The following is a 26,172-nucleotide window of genomic DNA, read 5'->3' on the forward strand; positions in this document are numbered from 1 at the left end:
GCTTTCTGACCATTGTTGGGAGGGAGGAATCGGGCGCAAAGTCGGATTGATTCTCTTGTAGTGTGTACCCGGCATTACTCGAGCTGTAATACTAAAACAGTGCATTGTTATTTAGCTTTTGGAATGTAAATTAAGGCTAAATAACTTTTTATCTTCAACTCCTATAGTATATACAGAAAGGGTGTTTACAATTCTATACTTTTTCACACTGCATAGGAACCCTGGATTTAATATTATAAAACACAGCTATGGACACATAAGCAAAAACATAAACAGTACATACGTACTGTATTAGAAAAAACAATATGACATAGTACTGGATGCTGTAGAGATGGCTGGTTGGGAGTTGCCATGTTCGATTGTCACTGTCACTATTATTTTCCCGTTTTATGACGAATATATGATACCTCATATTATTAGCACATCCCATTATGGTCTGTGTCAGTGATTTACAAGTTGCAGTGTAGGGGGTGCGGAGGTAACGTAATTAAGGGGGTAAGTCATTGATGCTTAATTTTAGTCATTACTTTTACAAGTCAGCACAACAGTCGAATGCTGAGTTGTGAGGAGCTCCTCATCTAAAAGGCCTGCCCAACATGACACACACAAAAAAAAGGGACTGAAAAAAATAAGAAATTTTTTTCCTCGAGAGACCATGCAAGAATAAAGATCACAGATGAGTAACGCATTGTCTTAAACGAAGACGGCATTATATCAAACTGTGACATACAGCACGCTCGTATTTGATATATATGTGACACCAAGTTAATGAGATATCAAGTCTGAGGTGCAACACCTCTTAGTTTATTGAACGCCTTGATCGTTGACTGAAATGGGAGAGACGTATATATTACCCCGTGACAAGCCTCACCCTGCAGCATTGCGTGGCTTCACGTGTGTGTTTGTCTATCACTGCATGCAAGGTGTGCACGTGAGTGAATGTGTTGGTGTGTAACCTTACTGCTTATAGACGTGCGTTATGTTTGCGTGTGCTTCCACATACAGTATGCGTGCATCTGTGTGTGTGTGCATATATTTGTGTGTGAGTGATATCAGAGACAGCTCAGACACTGACCCGTTCTGACATATAATATTATTCTGCTGCAGGGGATCGAAAACTGAGAAGGAAGAAAATCCATAGTGCACAGGAAACGCCGGTGACAGAGAGGAGTAAGAGGTTTATTGTGAAAGAGAAAAGGCCTGAGAGAACGAGCGAGAGAGGAAGAGGGAAAGCAGCATGAGAAAAAGGAGAGAGAGAGCATGACACTGAAGGGGGAAAATATATCAAGTTCTTAACCTCACAGGAATCAAATATAGCAAAGGGAGTGGATTGAAGAAGACAAACACATCCAAATAAATCAAACGGAGACAGAGAACAAAAGATGTCTGAGTCTGACTGACTCATGGGGTCTGTTAATCATATCATGGCCTTCCAAATAGCCTCCAGCTTGAAAACACTATTCCAGGTAGTGTTCACCGGCTTCCAAATATATTTGTCAGTATGAGAAGAAATCCTAACAGGTTGAAAGTCTCCACTGAAGGAATTTTTAAAGTGATTGTTTCCTAGCCGTTAAGTGTTTTACATGGAAGCCAGGCTTAGTTTATAAATCATCTTTTTTTTCTATGTAACAAGCTCCAAGGTAAAATTATATCTTAACAGTTTTCTCTGAAAGGAAGATTAGTTTGGATACAAAGTACTAAATGTAGAGGAGGATATAACTGCTATTTGACAAATTAAATTGAAGTCAAGTGTATATTTGTAGTACTGGAATCAGGTTTGAGTTTCATTGGATGTTTAAACATACAGTCAAACATGGCAACAGCGTCACTGGTGGTGCCACTGCAGCAGAAAGAAAACACTTGTGTCAATGCAGCTAAGAGACGGGGACGGGCATCAGTGTGCCACTAGAGTGCACCCTGTAGCCTCTTTAACACAATGTAGATGAATGAGAGACTGACAGAGAGACAGTGGATGCGGAAAGGGAAAATAGAAAGAGAGGTGGAAAAAGAAGAAAAATATAGAAAAGGGTGAAGTTGGTGAAAAAAAAGAGTAGTGTCAGTAACGCAGGGATTTGCAAATAATCGGTGGTGCAGGGAAAGACATGCAGGGGAGGAAAAAAAAAACAAATCAAGAGAGACACAGTCAGAAGGGAAGGTCTGCCTCATTGCTGCTATGCAATGCTTGCTGCCACTCTGGAGGTTGCACCTCTGTCATTTAGAATTTAGCCATGAAAATCAGATCCACTCTCCGTCTACCTTATGACCAGCCCTTCACCCAGTTCTGTCTCCTGTAACTCCTGCCTGCTCGCACCATTCAATAGCAACCTTTTTTATATGACTTACTCATCACAGAACATTCGGTGTCAGTAGCTACTTGAAGAACCAGACACTCTTAAAGCCTAATCTGTGAATCTGTCTCCTCTTAGCGCTCCTAATGGCATTGGATTCCACCGCGCCCAAAGGAAAACAACCAACCAGAGCCGAGAAATCTCTCACAGAGCTGTCAATCACTGATCCTGAACTAAGGTCAAACTGTCAAACTAGGCAGCTCTGATCAAATTTTAATCAAGATTATGTTACTGTAATGCCTATTTCTCGCCTCAAATGTTTTCAGAAACATCTTGTAGTGAAATTTTTAGCTGTAAAATGAGAAAGTTTGTGACCCTGACCGGCATGTTGAAAACAGTTGAGCCAAAACCAAGCACTGCACCACCAGCCGGAGCAAACTTTCTGAAAACATTTGAGGCGAGAAATAGGCATTACAGTAACATAATATTGATTCATAATTAATCAGCACTGCTTAGTTTGACAGTTTGATCGGAGTTCGCGAGCTTCACAAGCAGTGATTGACAGCTGCTTTACAAACTGCTCGGCTCTAATTGGTTGTTTTCCGTCAGGCGCGGTAGAAACTTGCAAATGCCATTAGGAGCACAAAGAAGAGGCAGAGAGACCTGATTTCTTCACAGCTTATCGGCCTCATATACTGCTGCCAGAATATAGTGACAGTTTGAGCAAATATGATAAAAGGTTATTTTTATTAATGTTACCAACTGTAGCTTTAAGCATTGGTTCCTGGAAATGTATCAGCAGCCAGTAGCCAAAAAGTAATGCAATGTAGCCATAGGACGACTATTGTTCTCTTTTGCTAACTCTGTTACGATCACTTCTTCTGCTGACACATATGATTATTAAAAATGAGTGAATTGCACATTAATCATCACTTTTAATTAATACTATTGTGCTAGGCTTACTTGTATGTACTAGGTTGATAAACTAAGGGACCTAATTAGAACCAGATCCTCCTTTAAAGCAGTGGATGAGGTGATGATTCAATCTACAGATCATCTCCTGTTTGGTCTGATGCTGCAATGATCGCGACGCTAGTCAACTAGCAAAGAGCTTTAAATTTCCCCAACAGCATGATGTCTGTCAGTGTCTCTGGCCATACACTGGATGGTCAGCTCCTCCTCACGCTGGAGGCTCAGCTTATCCCTGTGGCACTGATGTAGACACAGGGGGGATTTTTCGCACCACTCCCTGCAGCTAATCAGTGGAAAACAACAGAGTTTGACTTTGGTCTTGTTGGCCTGGTTTACTGTATCAACAGTGGTAGTAGATATCATAACACCCCCTACTGTATCCCTCTCTCTCCCTCTGATACCTGATTGTTTGCACTCTGGCAATATTTGCACTATCTGTATATATCATGTTTATTTTTGTTTAAAGCTTATTTTGTATATTGTATATTCTTAAAATTTCAATTTTTTTTAATTCTATTTTATTCTAACATTTTTATCTATTTTGTTATTATACTGTTTGACTTGCACCAACATAACCAAAGCAAATTCCTAATGTAAATCTCTTACACCTGGCAATAAACACAATTCTGATTCTGATTCTGATTCTGATAACAAACCACACTGCTATCTCATATATTGCCATGATGACACATTCTAACATGGTTTTGAACTCGTCAGCCTTTCCAGCAATGTCAACAAACGACACTGTGATTATCCATCTGTACTATGCTGCTCTATGATAGTGACCTGGCTCCATCATCACACAGCATCTCACTTTTTTATTTCTCAATATTTGAGCAGTCTTGCGGCATAAATGTCAAGATCTTAAAACTATTTCAGAACATTCAAGGGGAATTTTTGTTGCCACTGTCACTAACACCAATATACACCAATATACAGTATTGGTGTTAACAAAAACACCTCCAAACTGGTCAAAAAGGTGCAGCAGCACCTCTACTTCCTGAGGAGACTAACAAAGGCTCACCTGTCCCATCAGATCCTGACAAACTTCTACCACTGTACCATCGAAAGCATCCTGACCACCTGCTTCACGGTGTGGTACAGCAGCTGCTCCACGGCTGACAGGAAGGCACTGCAACGGGTGGTGAAAACCGGCCAACACATCGTCGGTGCCCCGCTCCCCGCCATGGCTGACCTACACCGCACATGGTGTCTGAGACGGGCTGGTAAAATTATTACGGAGCCCTCACACTCCAACCATGGACTGTTTGCTCTTCTCCCATCAGGGAGGCGGTCGGGAGCCTCAGGTCTCGCACCAGCAGGCTAAGAAACAGCTTTTTCCACAACACCACTACCCTGCTGAACTCACAGGCCCGGCGCTAAAAGTGCTGACAGAGCTAACGGTGTCAACCTGGAGGTGACCTGGAGAGGACGGTGTTATCAGCTCTAACCGTCGTATGAGCGCAGTGCAGAGCAGTGGTCATAAGCTAGCCAGTGGGGCACACTCCCATGCACCAAAGGCGAGCGCGGCCGACCCGGCTATGTCAACAAAGTACGGAAAAGATCAGATTACAACACACACAGAGGGAGAGTGACTTCATTCTCTGCTCAGGTAGACATTACTCCTCTACATATCTTTACATAGAAAATAGAGAGAACCTTTAAAGATATGGACATTTTTATACAGGACTTAACATGACATTTTTTACAATATGATGAAAAACATACATATAGCACGCACGCACGCACGCACGCACGCACGCACGCACGCACGCACGCACGCACGCACGCACGCACACACACACACACACACACACACACACACACACACACACACACACACACACACACACACACACACACACACACACACACACACACACACACACACACACACACACACACACACACACACACACACACACTTATATATATCAATTTAGATAAATCAGAGGATATACTGTATGTGTGTGGGTGTAAAGCTGCTGGTGTCAATTAGGTAATCATGAGGATAAATGTATTTTAAATTTACACCCACATAACTCTGTTTAGCAATAAAAAACTGACTTGTGCATGATCCTGGACACACTACTAATTAGTTATATGTGCTCAATAAACATCCCTGCCAACAAGCAATGCACTGTATATGAGTGAGTGTTAATAGTTGTGTGCTTATATGCTGCATTCATCACATCATTTTAAAAATACCACTTGCCACTTTAATCACTCCTCCCAACGCTTCCAATGCTGGCTTCAGTTCAAGTCTAATATATTCTAGAGGGAGGAGGGATAAAGTGAGACCCTCACTGAAGGAGAGAAGGGCGATGCAAACAGAAAGCGAGACGCAGCAGTCAGGTATTTATGATGCTGGGTAATCACCGAGGGAATTAAGTATTTAACCATGCGTGCGTTATCTGTGTATCGTTAACATCATTTAGATAGATTTATCCCCCATCAACACAGACGACCCTGTAGCATGAGCTGTATATCAAAACAGGACTGAGGCTGAGCTGTGTGCAATAAGGATATATTGGATACCAGAAGACTATCCAATTCAGATAGATAGATATATACTTTATTGTGTCCAGGGTGGAATTTGACTTGGATTCTACAAAGCTAGAACCCTCAACACATATCAGCACACAACTCCAGTGGTGTACCTCAGTACAGCCTCTGTACCCTCTGCTTATTTTAGGCTAAGGTTTAAAATTCCAATAGCCTAACTTGCTGTATGTATTAAACACTATACGAATTAAGGGTGATGGTTTACAAGCAAATGCAAAATTCGTAGTGGTACTGACATAACATCAGAAAAACTGCACAGTGATATTGATTTTTGTGTACTTAATTTAAACAGTGGGTGGTATTAGAATATAAACCCCTGATTGAAACAAGACTCAGTGAAAACCGAGTATTTGGCTGGACCGTGTATGGTCAGTCTGTGAATTTGTGGCTAAGTTGTTATACAAATAGTCAGTATTAAATCCAGCAGTGCAGGTCCACCAGGTCTGGGGAGGACACTAGGGGACGCGCTGCTACACTCAACTAACTGATCAAACGGTGACGTACCCTATCTAGGAATGCACGTGATTGTTTTTTTGCTTGCCGTTTCAAACAGGAAACAACGTGCTTCTATTGGATGAGACATTTTGTCTCTCATTCTTACTGGTATCATTACATCACATATAATAGTTCAATTATCCCTATGTGCTAAGCAATGTGACATTATTTACCAGCTGCCCATGCTATTCAGTGACAACAGCACTGTGTGCTGTGCCTTTGTCACATGCCTTTGTCACATGACGCGTTTATGATTGGTTTGGACATTTAGCATAATGCTGGGCAGCAATGCTTTCAAGTGAAATTGCTCTCTGGGAGAGCAAGGACGCATGGCAATTCTGTGATCGTGTGATCAAACCACAAGACTCACTTGACTTTCAGGGCAAATGTCACCTTATACTATAAAATATATTCAAGTCAAGCAAACAGTAAATGTTGATATGTAATGTTGGATCCCCTAACTCCTACCATCTTCATTGCAGAGGAAAATAGGTTTAATATGATTGGTTAGCCGTAACTTAAAGGGACTATTTGTAACTTTCAGAATTGCTTATTAACAGCGACACCTGTGGCCGTGAAATCAACGAAAGTCAGCGTCGAGCTCGCGCTTGCTCGCTCTAAATACACCTGAACGAGCATCGCTCAAAACAGTGAGGCGACACACGTCAGCTAAAATCACAATATCACTCTATATTTCAGCTGCTTGGCAGTAATGTTAGCTGACCAGACGAAGGTCTCTCCATGAACATGATTTAGATCTGATCTTAGTGTTGGCTTTTCCTGCCTCAGTGCAGGCTGATGCAGCGGGGCTTTGTAGCGTGTCTCCCTGCTCTCTCCGGCTGCACCGGCACCCGGTAGGTAACGAGACGATAACGTTACTCGCTGAGGAGCTCCGTCACTTCACAAGACACGGGAAACCTCTGTTGGTCTGGAGGAGCTGAAGCATTTATTTCTGCACAAACGTCCACTGTACATTCACTAGATACTCTCAGAGCTAAACTAACTCTTCTGCAGTGTGGAGTGAGCGCGCGTTCACGTCTAGAGGTGGAGCGAGCTGAGCGAGAACGCGCGCGCTGTCTGAGTGAAGGCAAGCAGGCAGAGGAGGAGAGGCAGCGGCCACACGCGAATGTGCATATGCGAGCGCGCATGTGTGGCGACCCGGTACATTTATACGCTTAAAAAGTTACAAACAGTCCCTTTAATTTCAATAAACAGATTCTGCATTCACATGACATCTATTGCTAGTCTGTCAGTGCTGGAAGTGGGAACCCTCCTCTGTTGCTCTTCCTGAGGTTTACTTTTCTTTTGATGCTGCCGCCATTCTGTACCTGGTCCCCCGTATTCAAAACGTATCACAGGAGTCATCCAATGTTTGTTTTACTAACCGCAGTGGTTTTACATGTGTCGACGGCCCTTTGTTTGGAACTGACAACTAATTAAAAAGGTAAAGACCTACCTTGCGAATGCCTTCTTTTGACTCCTCAACGTTATTTTCTCCTCCTCCGGTGCGGTTAATCATCCGCCACATCTGGGAGTACATGGGATCTCTCTCAAAGGGGTTCATAGACTTGGAGCGCACCTGGTCGTATACTGCGGAGTCCAACACTGTACCATAAGGCAACTCTGTCTGCTTGGATAAGTCCTGGAGGGACCTGGAGAGAGAGAGAGACAAGTGATGAAAAGAGTTAGTATTCACATTTCCAGCCATCCATTCACTGTAAGCACCATGCAGACTCTGCCTGAATGACCAGCTTCACATCCCACATGGGGCTCAGTTCATCCCCTGGGTATTACTGTTGTGGGAATACTGCTGTGACCTTTTAGGTGGCTGTTTTTTGGTGGCTGTAGTTGTAGTAGTGGATGTAGCAATGCTCTGTTTTCAACAGCATGCTCTTTGTGCAACAAGTTCCCACAAAGCACTACACTGCTATCTCATCTTTGGCAATGATGACAAATGGCTTTGGAGTGAACTAAGGCTGTACCCAAATCAGAATATTTTGATTCGACTCGGATTTGGCTGTTCAATACGAAGATTTGACTATTTGTTTTTTGTTTTTTTCTTCATACAGACTATCTGGCAATCAGAAAATCCACTGGCCTGAGTTTCAGTGATGATTTCGACCACATTAACATAGTCAAAATGCAGTCCGCCACAGTTTCATAATGAATCAAAACATTTTTTACACTTCTCAACCAGTGGGGTCCGTGCAGTCTACCTGAGGGATTCGACTGGGTGGGTCAGGGTGAGGGCGCCGCAGAGTGTGGCTTACGTATTTGGCAGTGAGCTTTGCAGCACCCGCGCTCGGACCATTTCAAGTCGACTGAGGGGTCATTGATGATGATTCGACTCATCGACTTTCAGGGGGGGAGCCCTAGACTGAACAGCCTGTCCAACAATGTCAAAAAATGAGGAGTTGATCCTTCTATATGCCAGTCCATGGTAATGAACCAAAACCAATACAACTCTACGCTAAAAAATGATCTCACTTTTCTTTTCAAGTGGTGAAAAGAGTTATTATTCACATGGCTGCAAGAGTAATTGACCTGGATTGAATGCCTCACTGTGGTGCTTCTGGCTTGGCACTTTTATGTTTGCATGAGGGGACATGGTGAATGATCAAGCCTTTGTTACGGTCTTGGTAACTCCCAGGGATAGATGACCAGGTCTGGAGAGGCGGGCGTTGGACAGTACACATAGAGTATCTGAACTCTCCATGGGCCAACAGTGGGAGTTGGCAGTGACATGTAATTGACATGGAATAGAAATAGAAAAATTGGAATTGGCCGTGACCAACAAATGTGAGAAAAATGAGGGGTGGAAAGCAGTTTAGACAGCAGCACTCACTCAGTTCACAGTGCTGAGAACGATCGCTTGGCTAACTGCACACAGTTAATATCTACAATTGTATCAAGAAAAAGGCAGACACTAACAAAGAAGTAGAAATTGAAACAACACAAGTCAGTCTGTCTTGTAATTGTTTATTCTTATTTCTCTCTCTTGTCCTTTTCTCTCTCGCTCTACCCCTCACCCATAAATTGCCACCTCTGGGGGAATACACAAGCTAGTGTTAATTATAACGCAACAGTGCTTGGGTTGCCTCTCAAAGAGTTTGGCCGCTGAGAAATGTAATGGAGAACCATTACAGGAACTAATTACTGTTTGTTTGTTAATTGGCTGCTACATACCACCCATGGATTTGAGAGACTTAAGAGATTTGTGAAACAAAACATGCACACAAAAACAACATGTCCTGCTTAATGAAGAACAACAAGTGTACAGTATCTTACTTCATTAACTCAGCTGCAACACATCCACAAAGCAGATTTAACAATTGGCACAAAAATAAGTAGGTACTGTTCGCATTATTAAAAGGCTGCTCGCCCAGACACACGCATGAAATAACACATTCAGACTTTTTATGGAGGGTCACAGCTCTTGCGGTTTCTCTCTCTGTCTCTCTCTCTCTCTCATGCCCTCCTCAACTATCTCTCTGACCCGCTCTAAAAGAAGAAAAAAAAAAACTTTGAAGATTTTAATGAACTTTGCCGTGAACATGAATCTTTTATTGCCGTCAATTAATCTTTGGCCTTAATAATCTCCCTTCCCCACTACTCCCCCGTGAATATGCACGCCTGTCAGCACACTCTTCGGCCAGGATTCCCCCTTTGTGAATTGGTTTCACTGGGTAGTAACTCTGGGCTTGTTATTTAATGGTGTGTGCATGTGTGAGAGGGAGAGGGAGAGGGAGAAATATGTCATGTCAGATGAGTTTAGATTTTACAGAGATTAAAAAAAAGAGAGATTTAAATGGGTTCATAGTGACTCAACCGCCGTAATTGGACAAGAAAAACACAATGAAAAGCTTATAACTTAAAATATTAGAGGGGAATATGTGGTGCAGGTGCCTTTCTAAAAATGCTCACCATGAAATATGTGTACCCGAAGTTCATCCTTAAAACCTCTGAAATACAGAACATCCTGTACAATAGTTATAATTTTGTTGATTGAAGACTGGAAGAAGAACATCCCCTGCTGTGGCTAAAATGCACTAACATGATGTTTACTTCATATGACCTACGCTGTATTTCTAACGGAATATGGAAGGACTTCATCTCATTTAAAGAAGGAGTGGACAAAAACAAAGAGGCGCTTGCAATAATTCATTTTAATCAAATACTGTTAAATGTCTGGATTTAATTAAAAACCACAGACATCGTCTGTCTCCAAATGTCTTACTCTGTGTGTGTTGTCTAAGGGAGATATACACATATGAATTATGTGCTTAATTGTCTTTTGGGGAATGTTTTTTGTCAATCTAGCGTGTGCGTGTGTGTATGTGTTTGCACACACTTGCCTTTCTGTCCTGCGTGTATGCTAGCTCATTTTGCAACCAATTATATCACCCCTAAGCAGCCCAATGAGCAAGTAAATGGAGTGAACAGCGGCTGAATGGATCCTGTGACAAATACTAAGTATGTACAGTGTGTGTGTGTGTGTGTGTGTGACAGAGACAGAGAGAGAGAGAGAGAGAGAGAGAGAGAGAGAGAGAGAGAGAGAGAGAGAGAGAGAGAGAGAGAGAGAGAGAGGAGGGGGAAAGGCTATATATAGATTAATTGCATGTTATTCAGTGTATACAGTATGTGTGTGTGTGATCTCTGTACATCTTTGTTTCTACATATTGGGTCATCTGGTCATCTCCGTTGAAAGCTTTTGGTAATACACTGCATCAACCTCTTTTAACTAACCGTACCGGGTTCGTCTGAGCTTTGTGTTAAAACACTGCCTTTAAAAACTTCAAAAAATGCTATGGTGGTCTTTCTTCCAAATTGTCTCCTATAAATGAGACCTTAACGCTATTAAAACAACACTCAAAGTGTATTTTGTCCAAACAATGTTTGTTTGGCAATGATTACAATATTTTAGTACAAAATCAATGCATGAGAAATTGTATTTTTACTTTATAATATTTTTTACCGTTTTTATATTGAATGTAAATACTTGACTTTGGATTCTTCTTTGTTATTTTATTTACATTGTTATTGATCTTATTTGTTATTATCTAAGTTTTACTTGATCATATTTCATTATTATATTAAAACTACTCCATTTGGAGTCAAAATTATACAATTTTCTTTTTTATTGATTTTATTCTGTGCACAATGGTAGAAACTGATGATGCACAGGGCAAATGTCATGGTCAAAGGCTCCATTGTGTGCACATAGCCTCCTGTAGTGGATATCAGTAGTAATTTATAGCCAGATTCACTTTCAAGAAAGTAGGCACAGTTGTAGTCAAGGAGTTGCTGAATGAATTCAGTGGCATCTCTGTGCATGTCATCATTGCTATAATGGTGTTATCCACTGTCTAATCTAGAAGAACATTTTAGGCAAGGATAAAAATGTAAATTTTTCCTTTGGTTAATCTCAATTTACTCAGGCATAGTAACAGTCACATTGTTACTTAGTTGTGGAGCTATTCTTGATTTATTTGTGATATGTCTGTCTAGGCGAACCACACCTTCCAGCACCCTAGTGCTTAAGAGGTTAAGGAAGGCTAAAAACATTGTAACCTTTAAGGGGAGCATTGCATACAACCTAGTGATTCTTTTTTTTAGCTGTTTTTTTATTCATCTTTTATTTATCTGGAAAGACTTGTGTTGCTATGCCACCTTATGTATTAGAGATAGGTAATATTAAGTACTTGCGGAGAGTCAAAAGATGGGCCTTTGTTTTTTCAGAATCCAAAAGACAAAGATGATCTTGGCTCGGTTATTCTGTAGGGAAATTAATTTGGGTAAAAGCAGTAGAGCCTTGATCAGTTCATTAACTTTTTAACAAATGGCTGTTGAAGCACTGCAGACAGCTGCGCAACCTTGAACAACAAGCAATCTGTGCGGACTGAAGCCAAAACCCGAAGAGGTTTTTCTTTCCTCAAACATTTATAACATGGTCTTTAGAGTAGGCTAGCTACATTTTAAAGCTGCTGAAGTTTAGTTAATATTTGCATTATTTGTAAATGTCGGAGTTTGGGACCTTCATAGTCATATAAATGCCAGTTTTCTCGTTTTTATTATGATTATTATTTTCTAGATGTTAGTGTTGGTCAGTCTGAAGATATGTCATTATGTTGTTATCTCTTCAGTATATATTTATGTTTATTCTTTGCTCTTAAAGTAGATAGCTTATGCACTAGTTAAAAGTGTAAATGTCATCAATCCATTACTGCTGTTACAATCCCTTTCTGACCAACAGACAGTGATTGAGGTGACAGTGAGACAATACATCTTGACTTTACGGCCCTTTAGAAAACATGCAAGACTTAAATAACCAAAAGAGCTGCTGACCAATGGGAGCACTCTGCTGTTTTAGCGGACCATTGGGATGTAACAGACATGTATACATACAGAACAGTCACCAGCACACACATAAGCACACACTACACCTGATTGACTTTATTGGCATCATTAGCAGCTATAACATGACCCATGCATGTTGAGCCAGGAAAGGAAGCTTTTTATCCTCAAACACTCCATTCGTCTTTCAATCTTCCCATCCTGACCAATTCTTCCGCTCCATCTCTTTCCTCTCTCAACGGGTGCCACCTCTTTTCTCACATTTTTACCCCTCCAAAATCCATTTCTCATCTTAACTCATCACCACGGCCCAGACCCTTCCCCTTTCTCTGTTCCCAGGCTTCTTTTCACTCTCTTTTTTCTATCCTTCTCTTTGTTCCTCTGCCTCTGTCCTCCCCTTTTCCTCTTAATCCGTCTCATCTTTTCTTCCACCTACTTCCTCTCTTTTTTTCCACTTTATAAGGTTTTGTCTCTCTCTCTCTCTCTCTCTCTTTGTATGTTGCTCCATCTCTTTGCCACTCTCCACTGCCATCCCTCACTGTTTTCCTAAAGGATTCACACTGAAATTGAGGGAAAACATCCAAGCGTGAAATAGTCCAGAGAGGGTTCTGAATGCTCACTTGTTATTTCATTTCCAGGATGAAACAAGGGCATTAATACTTAAAAACCCCGTCTCTCCTGACGGCTCACTGAGACACTCAGACGAGCGACGCCTCCATCCTTCCCCGGCCTTCTCTTCCTTTCCTGTCCATGCATTCGCTTGCTTGCTCTTTTCCATACTTAACTAATTCACTCTCTCAATCACTCGCTCGCTAAACCGTTTGCTCTCGTTCCATCTGCGCGATATGTAAATCAAGTATTCATCAGATAGAAGTGCACGCTAATCACAACATCACACAATCCCCTTTTTTTCCCTCTCTCGGCTTCTCTCTTCATCTCTCCGTTGAGGTTTTGTTATGCTTTACGATTACTCGCAGTTTGTTTTGGGTATGTTCCCTCTCACCCCACCACCCATCTTTGGAGACCCAAGGCCATGTGAGCGCTGCTGTTTAGGTGGTAATTATGCCACTAATGACCCCAGAAGAGTCAACACATTAAAGATAATGCATTAAAATTTATGGAAATCCTTAATTAGCTCAATGGATACTGAATGAGGCGGTAAACTGAGAGGCACTCATTAATGACAGCGAATTTAAGTGAAAAAAAAGGATAGACAAAAATTAAGAAAAGTGATGCTTTCTACACACTTTCCAAGAGACTACACAGACGGAATTGGAATAAAGGGAAAACAAGAGACAGTATGAAGAGGAGGGAGGAAGAGAAAGTGGAGAAGGGAGGTCTGCTAAAGACAGAAAAGAGAGGGAAAAAGAGCACGACGTAGAGAGAAACTGACAGAAACAAATGAAGAGACAGATAGTGATGAGATTTAGAGAAATAAATGTTGTTTATTCCAAAGCCAAGCACAATTAACTGTGGCACTGCCGGGCACGGCGGATGCTTCGGCATGCTGATTAGTCCAATGAGAGATGAGTGTTTCCTTGTGCCACCAGGAGAGAAGCAGGCAAACATATTATCACAAGGATAGATAAACAGAGGGCACGGAGCTTAGGGAAATAACGTGTGTGTTAATGTGTGTGTGTTGACTCGATACATTCACTGGCCCCAACCTGAGAGGAACATGCAAAAACACTCTCTTCTTACTTTCTTCCACACTTGGCCTGATTCTCTCTTTCTGTTTGTCCTCATCTTCCCTATCTTCATCACTGGAAACACGCACACATGCACGCACGCGCGCGCACACACACACACACACACACACACACACACACACACACACACACACACACACACACACACACACACACACACACACACACACACACACACACACACACACACACACACACACACACACACACACACACACACACACACACACACACACACACACACACACACAATGATAGATCCAAACTTAAGGCAGACAGGAAATTACTATCCTACGATGGGGTGAAGGAGGAAGGGAGAAAGGATGGAAAGGATAGGGAAGTAATTCTGTGTGTGTGTGTGTGTGTGTGTGTGTGTGTGTGTGTCTTGCCTCTCATGCATCACACCTGCCTGCTAGAATGGATTTCCACATTGAGTAACAATCTAGCACACTGGGGAAGACTGCGGTGTGTCTCTGTGTGTTAGAAACAATTAGTCATGCACGCACACCTACACACAAACTCAATGGTGAATACGTTTGAGTAAACCCAAGTGTATGTGTGAGCAGAGCTGCATATATACGTTCTAGGCAGAGATGCACCGATACCTTTACAGATACCGATATCAATAGCGGAGGCTGTGGCTCAGAGGTAGAACAAAATAAAATCAGGTCATCCTTGAATCCAAGTGGACGTTTGTGCCAAATTTGAAGAAATTCACTCAAGCCATTCCTCAGATATCGTGAGAATACAACAGACGTGAGGTCACATCGACCTTGAGATTTGACCACCAAAATCGAATCAGTCCATCCAAGAGTCAAAGTGGACGTTTGTGCCAAATTTGAAGAAATCCCTGCAAACGTTCCTGACATATCACGTTCACAAGACTGGACCGGACGGACAACCCAAAAACATAATGCCTCCGGCTACAGGTGTTGCCAGCGTGTAGGCATAAAAAAGGTAATCAATCGCTGTATATCTTATCGCAATACTCAGCATATTGTGAGGCCTCTGGCGATTCCTACCCCTAATACGTTTGTGCTTGTACATCTGTGTAGGTGTGACGTGCAGCTTTAAAGTATAACTAAATATTGGTGATATGTAATAGTTGAAGGGTTTCAGTTCTTGTATCACAACACCAATGTCAAAAGAACTGAGTTTTTCAGAGAAGAACCAAATTTTGAAGCCAGCATGGTTGACACCACTGACAACAGAGGACACAATATGTTGGATACTTACTGTATGGAGTTCTCTATGCGCGAGATGGTGAGGAAGGCTGCTAGGTTAGCGGTATACGAGGAGATGACAATAAGAGCAAACATCCACCAGACGCCCATCATCATCCTCGTAGCTAGAGTAGTGTAGGGAACCTCTCCACCTAGAAAGAAAGAAAGAAAGAAAGACATTTAAACAAATGTACAGACAAAAAGACAAAAAAGGCATCACATCAACGCACACAAGCAACTCTTAGCTGCAGGGGGAAAAGCTGTTAAAACAGCAAAGCGCATTCTGAAAGATTATGTTCGGATTAAGAGATCTGATCTGATGCTTTGGCACAGATCTGATCTTCACATGGCGGCATAAAGTGGGAGGCCCTGCAGAGAATTCAATCTATGCTCTTCTAGAAAGACATCAAAAGAGCCAATCTCTGCTACATCTTTGAGATACGATAACATTTATATATTGAGGTAAAAGGTGGCCTGTGCTGTATCTTTTACTCCTTGGAAATGTCTTAATATATAATCACTTTCAAAACGCCAGCAAGATTGGACAGAAGTTAAAAAATGTAACCTGCCATTGCAATAAATTAAAACTTGAGACAGAATGTGTAAATGCTTGTCGGGCCTTCCCATTAGGATTTAAAGCTGCCTGGAGCAGATTACAATAAAAAGTGGCTTGTCCATCTTCACATATAAAACCTCTTTATCCCCGTCTTGTGTTATTAACAGCTTTTTTGGCGATGTCCTCTGAAATCTTGTTGTGTTACACATTAAAAGCTAACTCCCTCAGCTTTCTGTGAGCTTTGAAAAAGGGTTGTCACTCTAACCCCTAGCCCTCACCAAGAAATTATTTGTGCATTAACCAGGAAAGAAAATAGCACACATGTATCTTTGGCTTTTCTATTGTGCTCAGCTAGATTGTGGGCTATCCTTTCTATTTATACACTTATATATTTAAGCAAGCTTGCAATCATGCACACACACTAGGGCTGTCAATCGATTAAAATATTTCATTGTGATTAATCGCATGATTGTCCATAGTTAATTGCAATTAATTGCAAATCAATCACACATTTTTTAATCTGTTTAAAATGTACCTTAAAGGGAGATTTTTCAAGTATATTTAATATTCTTATCAACATGGGTTATGCTTGCTTTGTGCGAATGTAAATATTTATTATAGGAAATCAATTAACAACACAAAACAATGACAAATATTGTCCGGAAACCCTCACAGGTACTGCATTTAGCATAAAAAAATATGCTCAAATCATGACATGGCAAACTGAAGCCCAACAGGCAACAACAGCTGTCAGTGTGTCAGTGTGCTGACTTGACTTTGCCTTGCCCCAAACTGCATGTGATTATCATAAAGTGGGCATGTCTGTAAAGGGGAGACTCGTGGGTACCCATAGAACCCATTTTCATTCACATATCTTGAGGTCAGAGGTCAAGGCACTGGCAGTTTTTCCTCACCAAAATATTAACATTGGAGCATTATTTGGTTGGTACCAATTGATTCCTTAGGATTTTTTTTTATTAAACTGAGCCCTCTATAACCTAAAAATCACAAGTTATGTTAATGCGTTAAAGAAATTAGTGGCGTTAAATATTCGCGTTAACACGTTATTATCACGTTAACTTTGACAGCCCTAATACACACATTTAGGTATGCGTACCAAATGTACACATACACACAAATGCACAAAGTAATGATTTATATGCAGCCAGTGAACTCTTCCTCACTGCCTTTATTGAAGCCTGTTAGAAACTAGCCTCATTCATCCTTGTACTGTAGCAGGGGATCAGTTACGTCGACTCAGACCAACAGACAAAGCTCTCCTCTTTCCCTCTTCCTCTAGTCCAGACTCAATAATATATTTGATACACAAGTAATCCCATGATCCTGTTATCTCATGCCCCTTCTCTTTCTACATTTTATTTCCTGCTTTTTCCATCTTCATTCGGGCCTTTTCTGCATTGCTTATAGCATTTGATTTAATTTCTCTCCCTCTCTCTCTGTGGGTTTACTGCATCTTTCTCAGGCAATATATTTGCTGTTCACATTAGGTTTTACCACGAGCCCGAAGGCAGAGTAATGTGTAGCACTGTATTCTACATATTCAGTTCAAATAATCCCTTTGCCTGTGTCTTATTCTCCCATATGTCTATCCTTTAACGCTGTATAATCTTATGCAGAATTATATGACGTGTTGCTTTTAAAATGGATTTTTATCTTTTATGGTTCTTTGAGTGTTTTCCCTGCAGAGCGTCACATGTGCAGCACTGCGGGTATAAAATCCTTCTTTTCATTTCATGTGCCATTTATTTTATCAGGTATCCTAACTGAGATTGACTTCTCTTTTTGAAGACAGATCAGATAATGACAGAGAAACGCTTCAAATACAGATACAAAAAACGACTATGTTTTGTGTCTACTGTATTTCTTTCAACCTGCTTTCTAATCTTTGTAAATACATATAGAAAAAAAATGCAAAGTATCTGCCTTCGTATCAAATAGTTTCCAGAGAAAGAGACTCTAGAATACAGGCAATCAATTAAAATATAATAAATATGTAAATAATATTTTTGATAAAGTTCATGAGAAATTACTGCGGATTTGCCCGCGGGAAGATGAATTGAATCTTTTCCAAGAATGAATGCAACCAGCAGGCACGGATGCTTTTTTCTCATAATGTGGGCTGCCAAAAGTGTCCAAATATATGCCAAACTGTAGACTGCAGTATCTTGGACTTCAATAGCTTCTAAAACATGACCTTTGCGAATCATTCCAACCGCAGAAGGTATTTGGGTATTTGGGGTTTCATACTGGCAATATCCATGGAGGACCGATTAAGTTACCAGAAAAACCCCTATTGTCGAGCCTCAGAACAATTTTCATGTTGATTTCTGCCTGCAGAAGTGACTTTTATAGAATATTTAATAAAGCTGGGAAAATGACTCTGCTGAGTTCTGACATCTGAATGTCCCACAATTTGAAAGTGGGCAGACTTTTGTTAAATTCTTTTAGATGTTTTATAGTTCTCTCTGTCCCTGGACAATGCACAAATCAAAACCAAGATCAACTACGACAGACTTTTTTGAAAAGGTCATTTTGTTTCCTGCTCTAAATGTGTGCGCGTCTGAGGGAGGGAGGGAGAGAGACAGAGAGACAGAGGTAACCTCTTTGTAAGATATTATATCAACTTGGATTTATGAAGCTCAATAAAACTAACTGAAAAGGCCCTTGAAGTGGTTTACTTGAACACTGGTCTGGAATTGATTTCAAAGGTGCCAAAATGTTAGAAACCTCCAGTTTAGTATGGACTTAGATGTAGTTTATATTCCTGTCATGCTGTGAGTGTCTGTCTCCCTCTATGCTCACGTTAGTAAACAAAAAGCAATTTTACCTTTAAGTGTCAATAACTACTGTTGGCCATTTAGGTGTCAAGATCACAAGACTGAATTCTCATGGGGAAAGTTGACCCAAAAGACTGCTACGTTGGAAGTTAAACCTAAATATATCAATGTCCCTTTTGTCACATAAAGGACATGAAATGTGCACCAGTCACAATACCATAGAGTCACACATCACTGATCTATTAAAACGATTGAATAAACTGGGTACTTTCAAACAGTGTATTATGCTATCAACCCATCTCTCGTACTACAGTATATTGTACTACATACTGTGCTCTATCGAAACCATCTTTCATAAAAGGGAATACAGCCAGATGGATGTCACCATTTAGAAAGAATACCGGCAGTCAGCAAACGCTTCAAGTTGGTGAGCAATTGAGTCATGAGTATGTATGTATGTATGTATACACTATATACCTTTTGTATCTTTTCAGTTCTCAGAACTGGCTACAACAGCACAATGAGGATGAATGACAACAAAGAAAAAAATGTGTTGATAACATGCATGCTGTATAGAAGTCTATGATTGAGCAGCCCAAAAGGCCACACTGCTGCTTAGACACAACCTCAGCATAGTCTGAACTCACCATATGTTTCAACTGACAGTGACACTGCCATCCTTAAAAGAACATGATTTCAGAATAGGCACAGAAATGTGATTGTCTGGTTAAGGAGTGATGATCACTTTAACTGGCTCAATACAGATAGAATAGTCAGTATTGCACAGTTAGAATGAGGTAACTGTTCATCTGTATGGGGCTCCTTCAACGAAGCTAACCAGGACTACTGAGGCCCCGATCAGACAGAGTGTATTTTACAGGTTGCAAAATGCGTCTTTTTCATTGTTGCTAGACAACCACGAAATCACCTGTCCTCTCAATTCATCCGTTTGGACAATGGGAAAAAACTGGGGCTGTCAAAATTAACGCGATAATAACACGTTAACGCAAATTTGTTTTAACGCCACTAATTTCTTTAACGTATTAACACAACTTTTGATTTTTAGGCTGTAGTGGGCTCAAAAACCCCCTAAGGAATCCATTGGTACCAACCATGTCATACTAGCTTGTCGCGAAGGAGGATAAATAACGCTCCAAACTTACGCTAAATTTAAGCGAAGAAAAACTGGCATGGACATTTTCAAAGGGGTCCCTTGACCTCTGACCTCAAGATATGTGAATGAAAATGGGTTCTATGGGTACCCACGAGTCTCCCCTTTACAGACATGCCCACTTTATGATAATCACATGTAGTTTTTGGCAAGTCATAGTCAAGTCAGCACACTGACACACTGACAGCTGTTGTTACCTGTTGGACAATCATGAGATTAATCACGATTAAATATTTTAATCGACAGCCCTAAAAAAAACAACGCAAATTAAGTCAGGTGCATTTCTCTTCTAAGTTGTAGTTTTTTCAACTCGTGGCATTCAGGGCGCTCCTGCAAAAACGTGAGGCGCACAGATGAGAAAAACGCGCTCAGCAATGCAAAGGCAGCAAGCAAAAAGCATCACTCTCATTGAAAACAATTACAAGAAAGCCGCCCCAGGCAGCTAAAAAGTCCTCTGTCTGTTCGGGGCCTAAAGGAGGCCAATGGTGACTCTCCTCTCTAGGACTATAAAACGAATAAAGGAGCTCCTCCTCAAGGCGTTCTTCAAGGCACCTTTCAAGTGCTCCTACGGCTGCATTACTGGAAAACTCTTGTCAAAGGTAAGACGGTGTATGTCTCTCTATATGCATGTGTGTATGTTTATGAATTCTAGAGGAGGCATTGCTAGCATGAAGCAGCTTTTGAGGATGCCAGCTCGGCAGCATCAAAGACACCCTATTGTGTCCCCTCAATATAGCCCTCCATTCTTACCGACATGTTTCTCCATGCTTCCCTCTCATTATCTGCTGTGCTCCCCTGGAGCTGCGGGCAAACAGCATTTCTCCATTTCTTACGACCCCACTCAAAATGGGGAATCAAAATCTAAATTACATGTACTATTTTGCAGCTAAAGAAAATTGCAAATCAAGGTTGCTGTGTTTAATATTTTTAAAGTATTTTTCTCCTGACTTCCAGGTCGCCCATTAGTCTTCATTTGTTTCACTACTATTAGCAGACCCTTACTTCCTGTCTGCCTTCTTTGATGACTGGATTGCTGGATGTCTACATAACGGATTGGTTAATTAGATATCTAGCTGACAGCCTGACTGACTTGCTACATTGCTGGCCTCTGAGCTGCCTGGAAGACCTGCTGTCTTTTAATTGTGATCTGCACTTAGTCATCATTAGATTGTCTTTCTTTTGTCATCCAGGGAAGCATATTGCTATTTTCTTAGTGATGCTGTGCTTAACATAAATACAGGTCCATAAAATCTGGGAGCTGCCCAGTGCCACTACACAACCATACAAGCTGTAGTCTCCCACTCTTGGCCGCTAAGCACTTTGGCTAGTAATTAGTCCTTCCACCTCTTTCTAATCCTCTCTGTTTTTATTAAACGGTTCTCTCAGACATTCCCTCTATCTCTGGTTTAATTCTCATCTCCTATCTTCCTGCCTTTTGGCTCATGTAGCTAAATGAACACACAAACACAGACGAGTGTGTCACTGAGTCCCAAGGAAAAAGGGAACAAGAGGGAGAATAAAAGTTGTAAGAAAGATAATCTGGAATACACTGAACAGATGACTAATGGACTAAAAAATACATGATTATTTTAAATACAATCTTGCAGTGTACAAAAACTACAATTGTGCTATGGTTTAATCAAAATTAACTTTTATCAACCAAATTACCATAAAGCAGGTATCAGAGTAATGTGGTTTATATGATAAAACGTATTATTGCCTGTCTCTTGACTGTAATCCCACAGTGTTAAAACTCTGTTTGGTAGTCCAACAGGATAATGTAGAGAAAAATAAAAAATGGCAAATATTCAACAGCACTTGGTTCACACAATCACACGCGCACGCGCACACACACACGAGTGCATCTGCTCATTTAGGAAGCCGTCCAAAATATCTAGCAAGAACATCAAGTCCTCAGATATGAGAGCACCGGACATGACCCTCATCCCTCAGTCTTGGGGAAAACTAATCAGGGAAGAACATGATTGGCCTAAATGCCCTTGATCCTGCGTGCAGTAAATCTGATGGGGTGACTGAGAGGCCAAGACATTTTGTGTAGAAAGTGGTACATGGGGCGACACAGAATCTTTTCATTGCTGCACTTGGTTAGGGTTAGTGCTCAGGGTTAGCAGTGCCTTTCTGGTAGGTGACTGAACAGCCTGGTTGCATGAAAAGGCCTATGAACGACACGATAATGAGCAAAGGCATTTAGCGTGCAATAAGAACTGACTGCAACGCAAGCGCATAAGCGTAAATATGCTAAACTCAGAGCTAGTTAAGTCGAATGAAAAGTGAGAAAGAACGCCTATGGTTACTTCTACGACCCTGGAGTTGCCCACTGGTTTTGGCTACACACATGTTTTGTAAGGTAACAGTGACCTTGACCTTTGACCACCAAAATCTGATCAGTTCATCATTGAGTACAAATGGTCATTTTTGCCAAATTTGAAGAAATTCCCTGAGATATTTCTTTCAAGCGAATCATCCGGACGGAGGGACAACCCGAAAACATAATACTGTCGCTGGTGCAGAGGCATATTAATGCCATTAAACGGATCACCAGCTACAGCTTCCCTTTACAACAGTATATGAAAAAGTGATTATAAAAGAAGTCAGCGTTACAAGATTATCTTGTGGCTGGAAGCACAATTCACCTTTGCATCCTTAAAGACAAGTTGTCCACTATAATTACAACAGTGAAGAAGCTGTATTTCAAAGTGCAACATGAAGTCATCAGATGATAATCAACTTGTGACTTCTGATACAACCAGTGCTGTGCTATGTGCAGGTGTTTTTATAGAAAATCTGCATGACAGCAATGCATTGAAAAGGGGGAAGTGAGGAGTACAGCAGCCTAATGGAGAGGTTCATCTTCTCTATCAGGAAAACATCCACAATTTAGTATAAATGAGACAAAGAGGGTCAACTGCTTGAAGAAGTGACAGGACAAATCGGTGATAAGGAGGACTAGCTCTGTTATTGTGCATGGCCTATAGACTATGGCCGCTACACTCCTCACTGCATGCTGTCAATGTCAAACAAGCACTTTCAGTCACTAGTTTATAGTGCTGAAGAGTGGTGAGAGGTGCTTGAGGCATCCACTTGTGCAGACTTGTGGCTCTGTAATCTCATCCCATATCAGCAGCAACAACGCGTTTTAATAATCCATCTCTCTCTCTGCTTTTCTTTCTACAACTTTAGACTGTGAGGAGGGTTCATAGTCGGTCTGTCCACAGCTCTGGAAATCTACTTCTATCAAATGTACCATCATTTTTTAAAATCTACATTCCCTCTGCCAACTGTTCTGAGGCTTCTCTTCAAAGTTACAGCCTCACACTCCGGTTATTCTTGGATGAAAGAAGACTAGAGCAGTTCATTAGAGCTTTTTAAATGAGAAAAGGAGAGTTGGAATATGTTCAGCTGATGTCAGCTCCCAGTTGGTGTAACTGCAATCTTGCCACAAAATGATGTAACTTTTTTTTTTTTTTTACTACAATTTGGACAATTTTATTCTTTCACAGCCCTGAAAAGTGTCTCTCTGAAGGACGTTTTGGCAGAGTAGTACAGTGAGAGATTCACAACAAACAGGTGAAAATGGTCTATGGTCTCTGTGAGCATCAGGCAAGACCATAGTATTGGTGTAATGTGTTCACATCAGAGCTGAATGATTATCATTAGTTGTCAACTATTAAATTAATCGACAATTATTTAGATAATCGATTAATCGGTTTTAGTAATCTTAAAAAAAAAAAAAATCTAAATTCTCTGATTCCAGCTTCTTAAAAGTGAATATTGTCTGGTTCTTTTACTCCTCTATGACAGTAAACTGATGTTTTTAACAGATGCACCAATCACAGTGGTGGTCGACCACGCTGGCGTCCCCCAAGTAAGAGAATAATAGAAGCAATGCACAAGCATTGTGCTGCAAAAGGCAGATGACTTTTAACGCTGAATTTACATTTCTTGAGATATTGAATTCCTGCTCATGTCATGTTGTGTTTCATGCATCATAATGCACATTTTTATTTTCTAACTCAGTGATCCACACAAAAACTGTTACCGACAGCTACTGGCTGTGTAGGCTACAATGAAATTAAAACAAAAGTAACAAAAAAAGCCTGGGAGGGGGTTTCATACAGGCACTAACGCAGTGGTGGATGACGGATACAGTACTGGTAAGACACAAATTATTCTTTAGCTGAATGCAGACTGCTTTACTTTACTTGCATTCCTGCTACGGTCACATCATTTTACTAAGTATTTTAATGCAAATCTAAAGAATTAAATCAATTATTGTATATTCAGCATTATTGTCTAGTTGCCACTCTTTGTGCTATGCACATGCATACCAAAGGGACAGGCAAACATTTCATAGCATTTCAAGGTCAGGAAAAAAACAACATGTTGTAGCACTGCTTTCACTCGTCTTCGTGCTGTCAGAGAATAGAGCCCTTTGTGATGGTATAGTGAGGCTCTTTGCATCACAGATTATTATAAAACAGAAAACATGAGCCCTTTTCTAAACCGTTATGACATGTTTCAAACTTTCTTCTGCTGTCTAAATAATCTCACACAATATATTTGAGAATAATGCAGTGTATAAAACAGCAGGTCTTTATATTTTCTCTAAAACATTCGAGACAGCCTTTCACACAGAAGTCTGTAAAGATGTTTTCTCAAAGCCTTTAGTCTTAAAACAAAATAATGATGTCTCCAGTCTTTCAGACTCTACAGGAGGAGCTCAAAACAACAGCATCTCATTAAAGAAACTACTTCTTCATTATCAAAGCCCCAACATATCCCATCAAAAGTCAAAAGTTAAACATGCTTACTCATACTTTGTGTACTTTGAGTGAAAGGAGCAGAAACAAAATAGAAATAAGATGTTTTCCACATGGGGGAAAGTGTTTTAAGTTATAACCCTGTTAGTAGAGCCACTTGAAGTCAAGAAAAACACTTTTCCTTCCAAATCTAAATAAAAACAGAGCATATTATCTGTGCTTCAGCAAATACCATAATCTCCAATGTTTGCAATCATGAGTAATGTAATTTTCTCCAGGCAATGTAACATGCGTGATTATGATAAAGTGTGCATGCATGGCACTGATTATATTAAGCTGTTAGTGATAACCAGGTTTCTGAACTCATTCGGCTCAGGTTCCAACAAAACTAAATAGAAATACAAAATCCTTATAACTAAAGTATTGCCACATGAATACCAATGATTTTTTGTAGGACAGGGTGCCAAAGAATCTCAAAGAGCCTTGATTGTTGCAAAAAATTTTTTGGGGCAGTCTGAATAATCTGACAATGAAAGAACTTTGGTTGGTTGAAATGTTGGCTGCACTTCAGTTGTTATTGATTTCTTTTTGTTTGAGTCAAAAAATTCAGAATTTTGATGAGGCAAACAGAATCAAAGCTAAACACAGACACACACTGGAGGTCGACCAATGATAGTTTGGAGCAGGAAAAAGCTGATAGCCGATTAATCGGCCAATATCTTCTTTACTTTTGCAGCAGCCTAGTCGGCTACTTTTGCATACGCCGTTTTTAAAAAGTCTGTTTTTTGTCACTCCAAATTTAATAATTCGTAAGAGAACATCTTGAAGTGTGATTTGGTTGATTACATCATTGGAAAATGTTCTATTTATTTGCAATGGGCAATGTGCTTTGCTGTGGCTAACAGTATGACAGGCCAGGATTTTTTGGGGTGAAATAAAGAAGGATGAAAAGTTAGTCAGATACAGGAGCCTTTGTTTCATGCAGCTTTGGAGCACAAAATTATTCTATGAGCCAACTCATCTGCATCAAACACAATCACTATGTTTCTCTGTCTTCCTCTCACTCCTCCTTGCACCTCTCACTTCCCTCCTCCTCCTCTACTCTTCCCCCCATCCTTGTTGACATGCTGCAGTTAAAGGTAGCTCCAGATGAGTGCAGCTTTGAAACCAGCCGAGCGGCGGTCACATCCAAGAGGGTTTTATATGTATGTGGTTTTCTTGTAAAGCTTCAAATCTCACCACTGAGCAAGCACCTCCACT

General features: G+C 40.7%; 1 protein-coding gene across 6 annotated transcripts in view; it reads right to left on the minus strand.

Moving 5' to 3' along the window:
* grid2 (glutamate receptor, ionotropic, delta 2) overlaps positions 1–26,172 on the minus strand; it is a 564,677-nt gene that overhangs the window by 72,153 nt on the left and 466,352 nt on the right. For all 6 annotated transcript variants that reach the window (XR_012594250.1, XR_012594251.1, XM_074637696.1 and 3 more), the window contains exons 12-13: positions 15,620–15,758; positions 7,777–7,972 (exon numbers count right to left, since the gene is read on the minus strand). Coding sequence is in view for 4 of the 6 variants with exons in the window: in XM_074637696.1 (XP_074493797.1) it covers positions 7,777–7,972; positions 15,620–15,758 (335 nt within the window). In the remaining 2 variants the exon portion in view is untranslated. The remainder of the gene's footprint in view (positions 1–7,776; positions 7,973–15,619; positions 15,759–26,172) is intronic.

The sequence above is a fragment of the Sebastes fasciatus genome, chromosome 6 (genome assembly GCF_043250625.1).
Source record: "Sebastes fasciatus isolate fSebFas1 chromosome 6, fSebFas1.pri, whole genome shotgun sequence".
In the NCBI taxonomy this organism is placed as follows: domain Eukaryota; kingdom Metazoa; phylum Chordata; class Actinopteri; order Perciformes; family Sebastidae; genus Sebastes; species Sebastes fasciatus.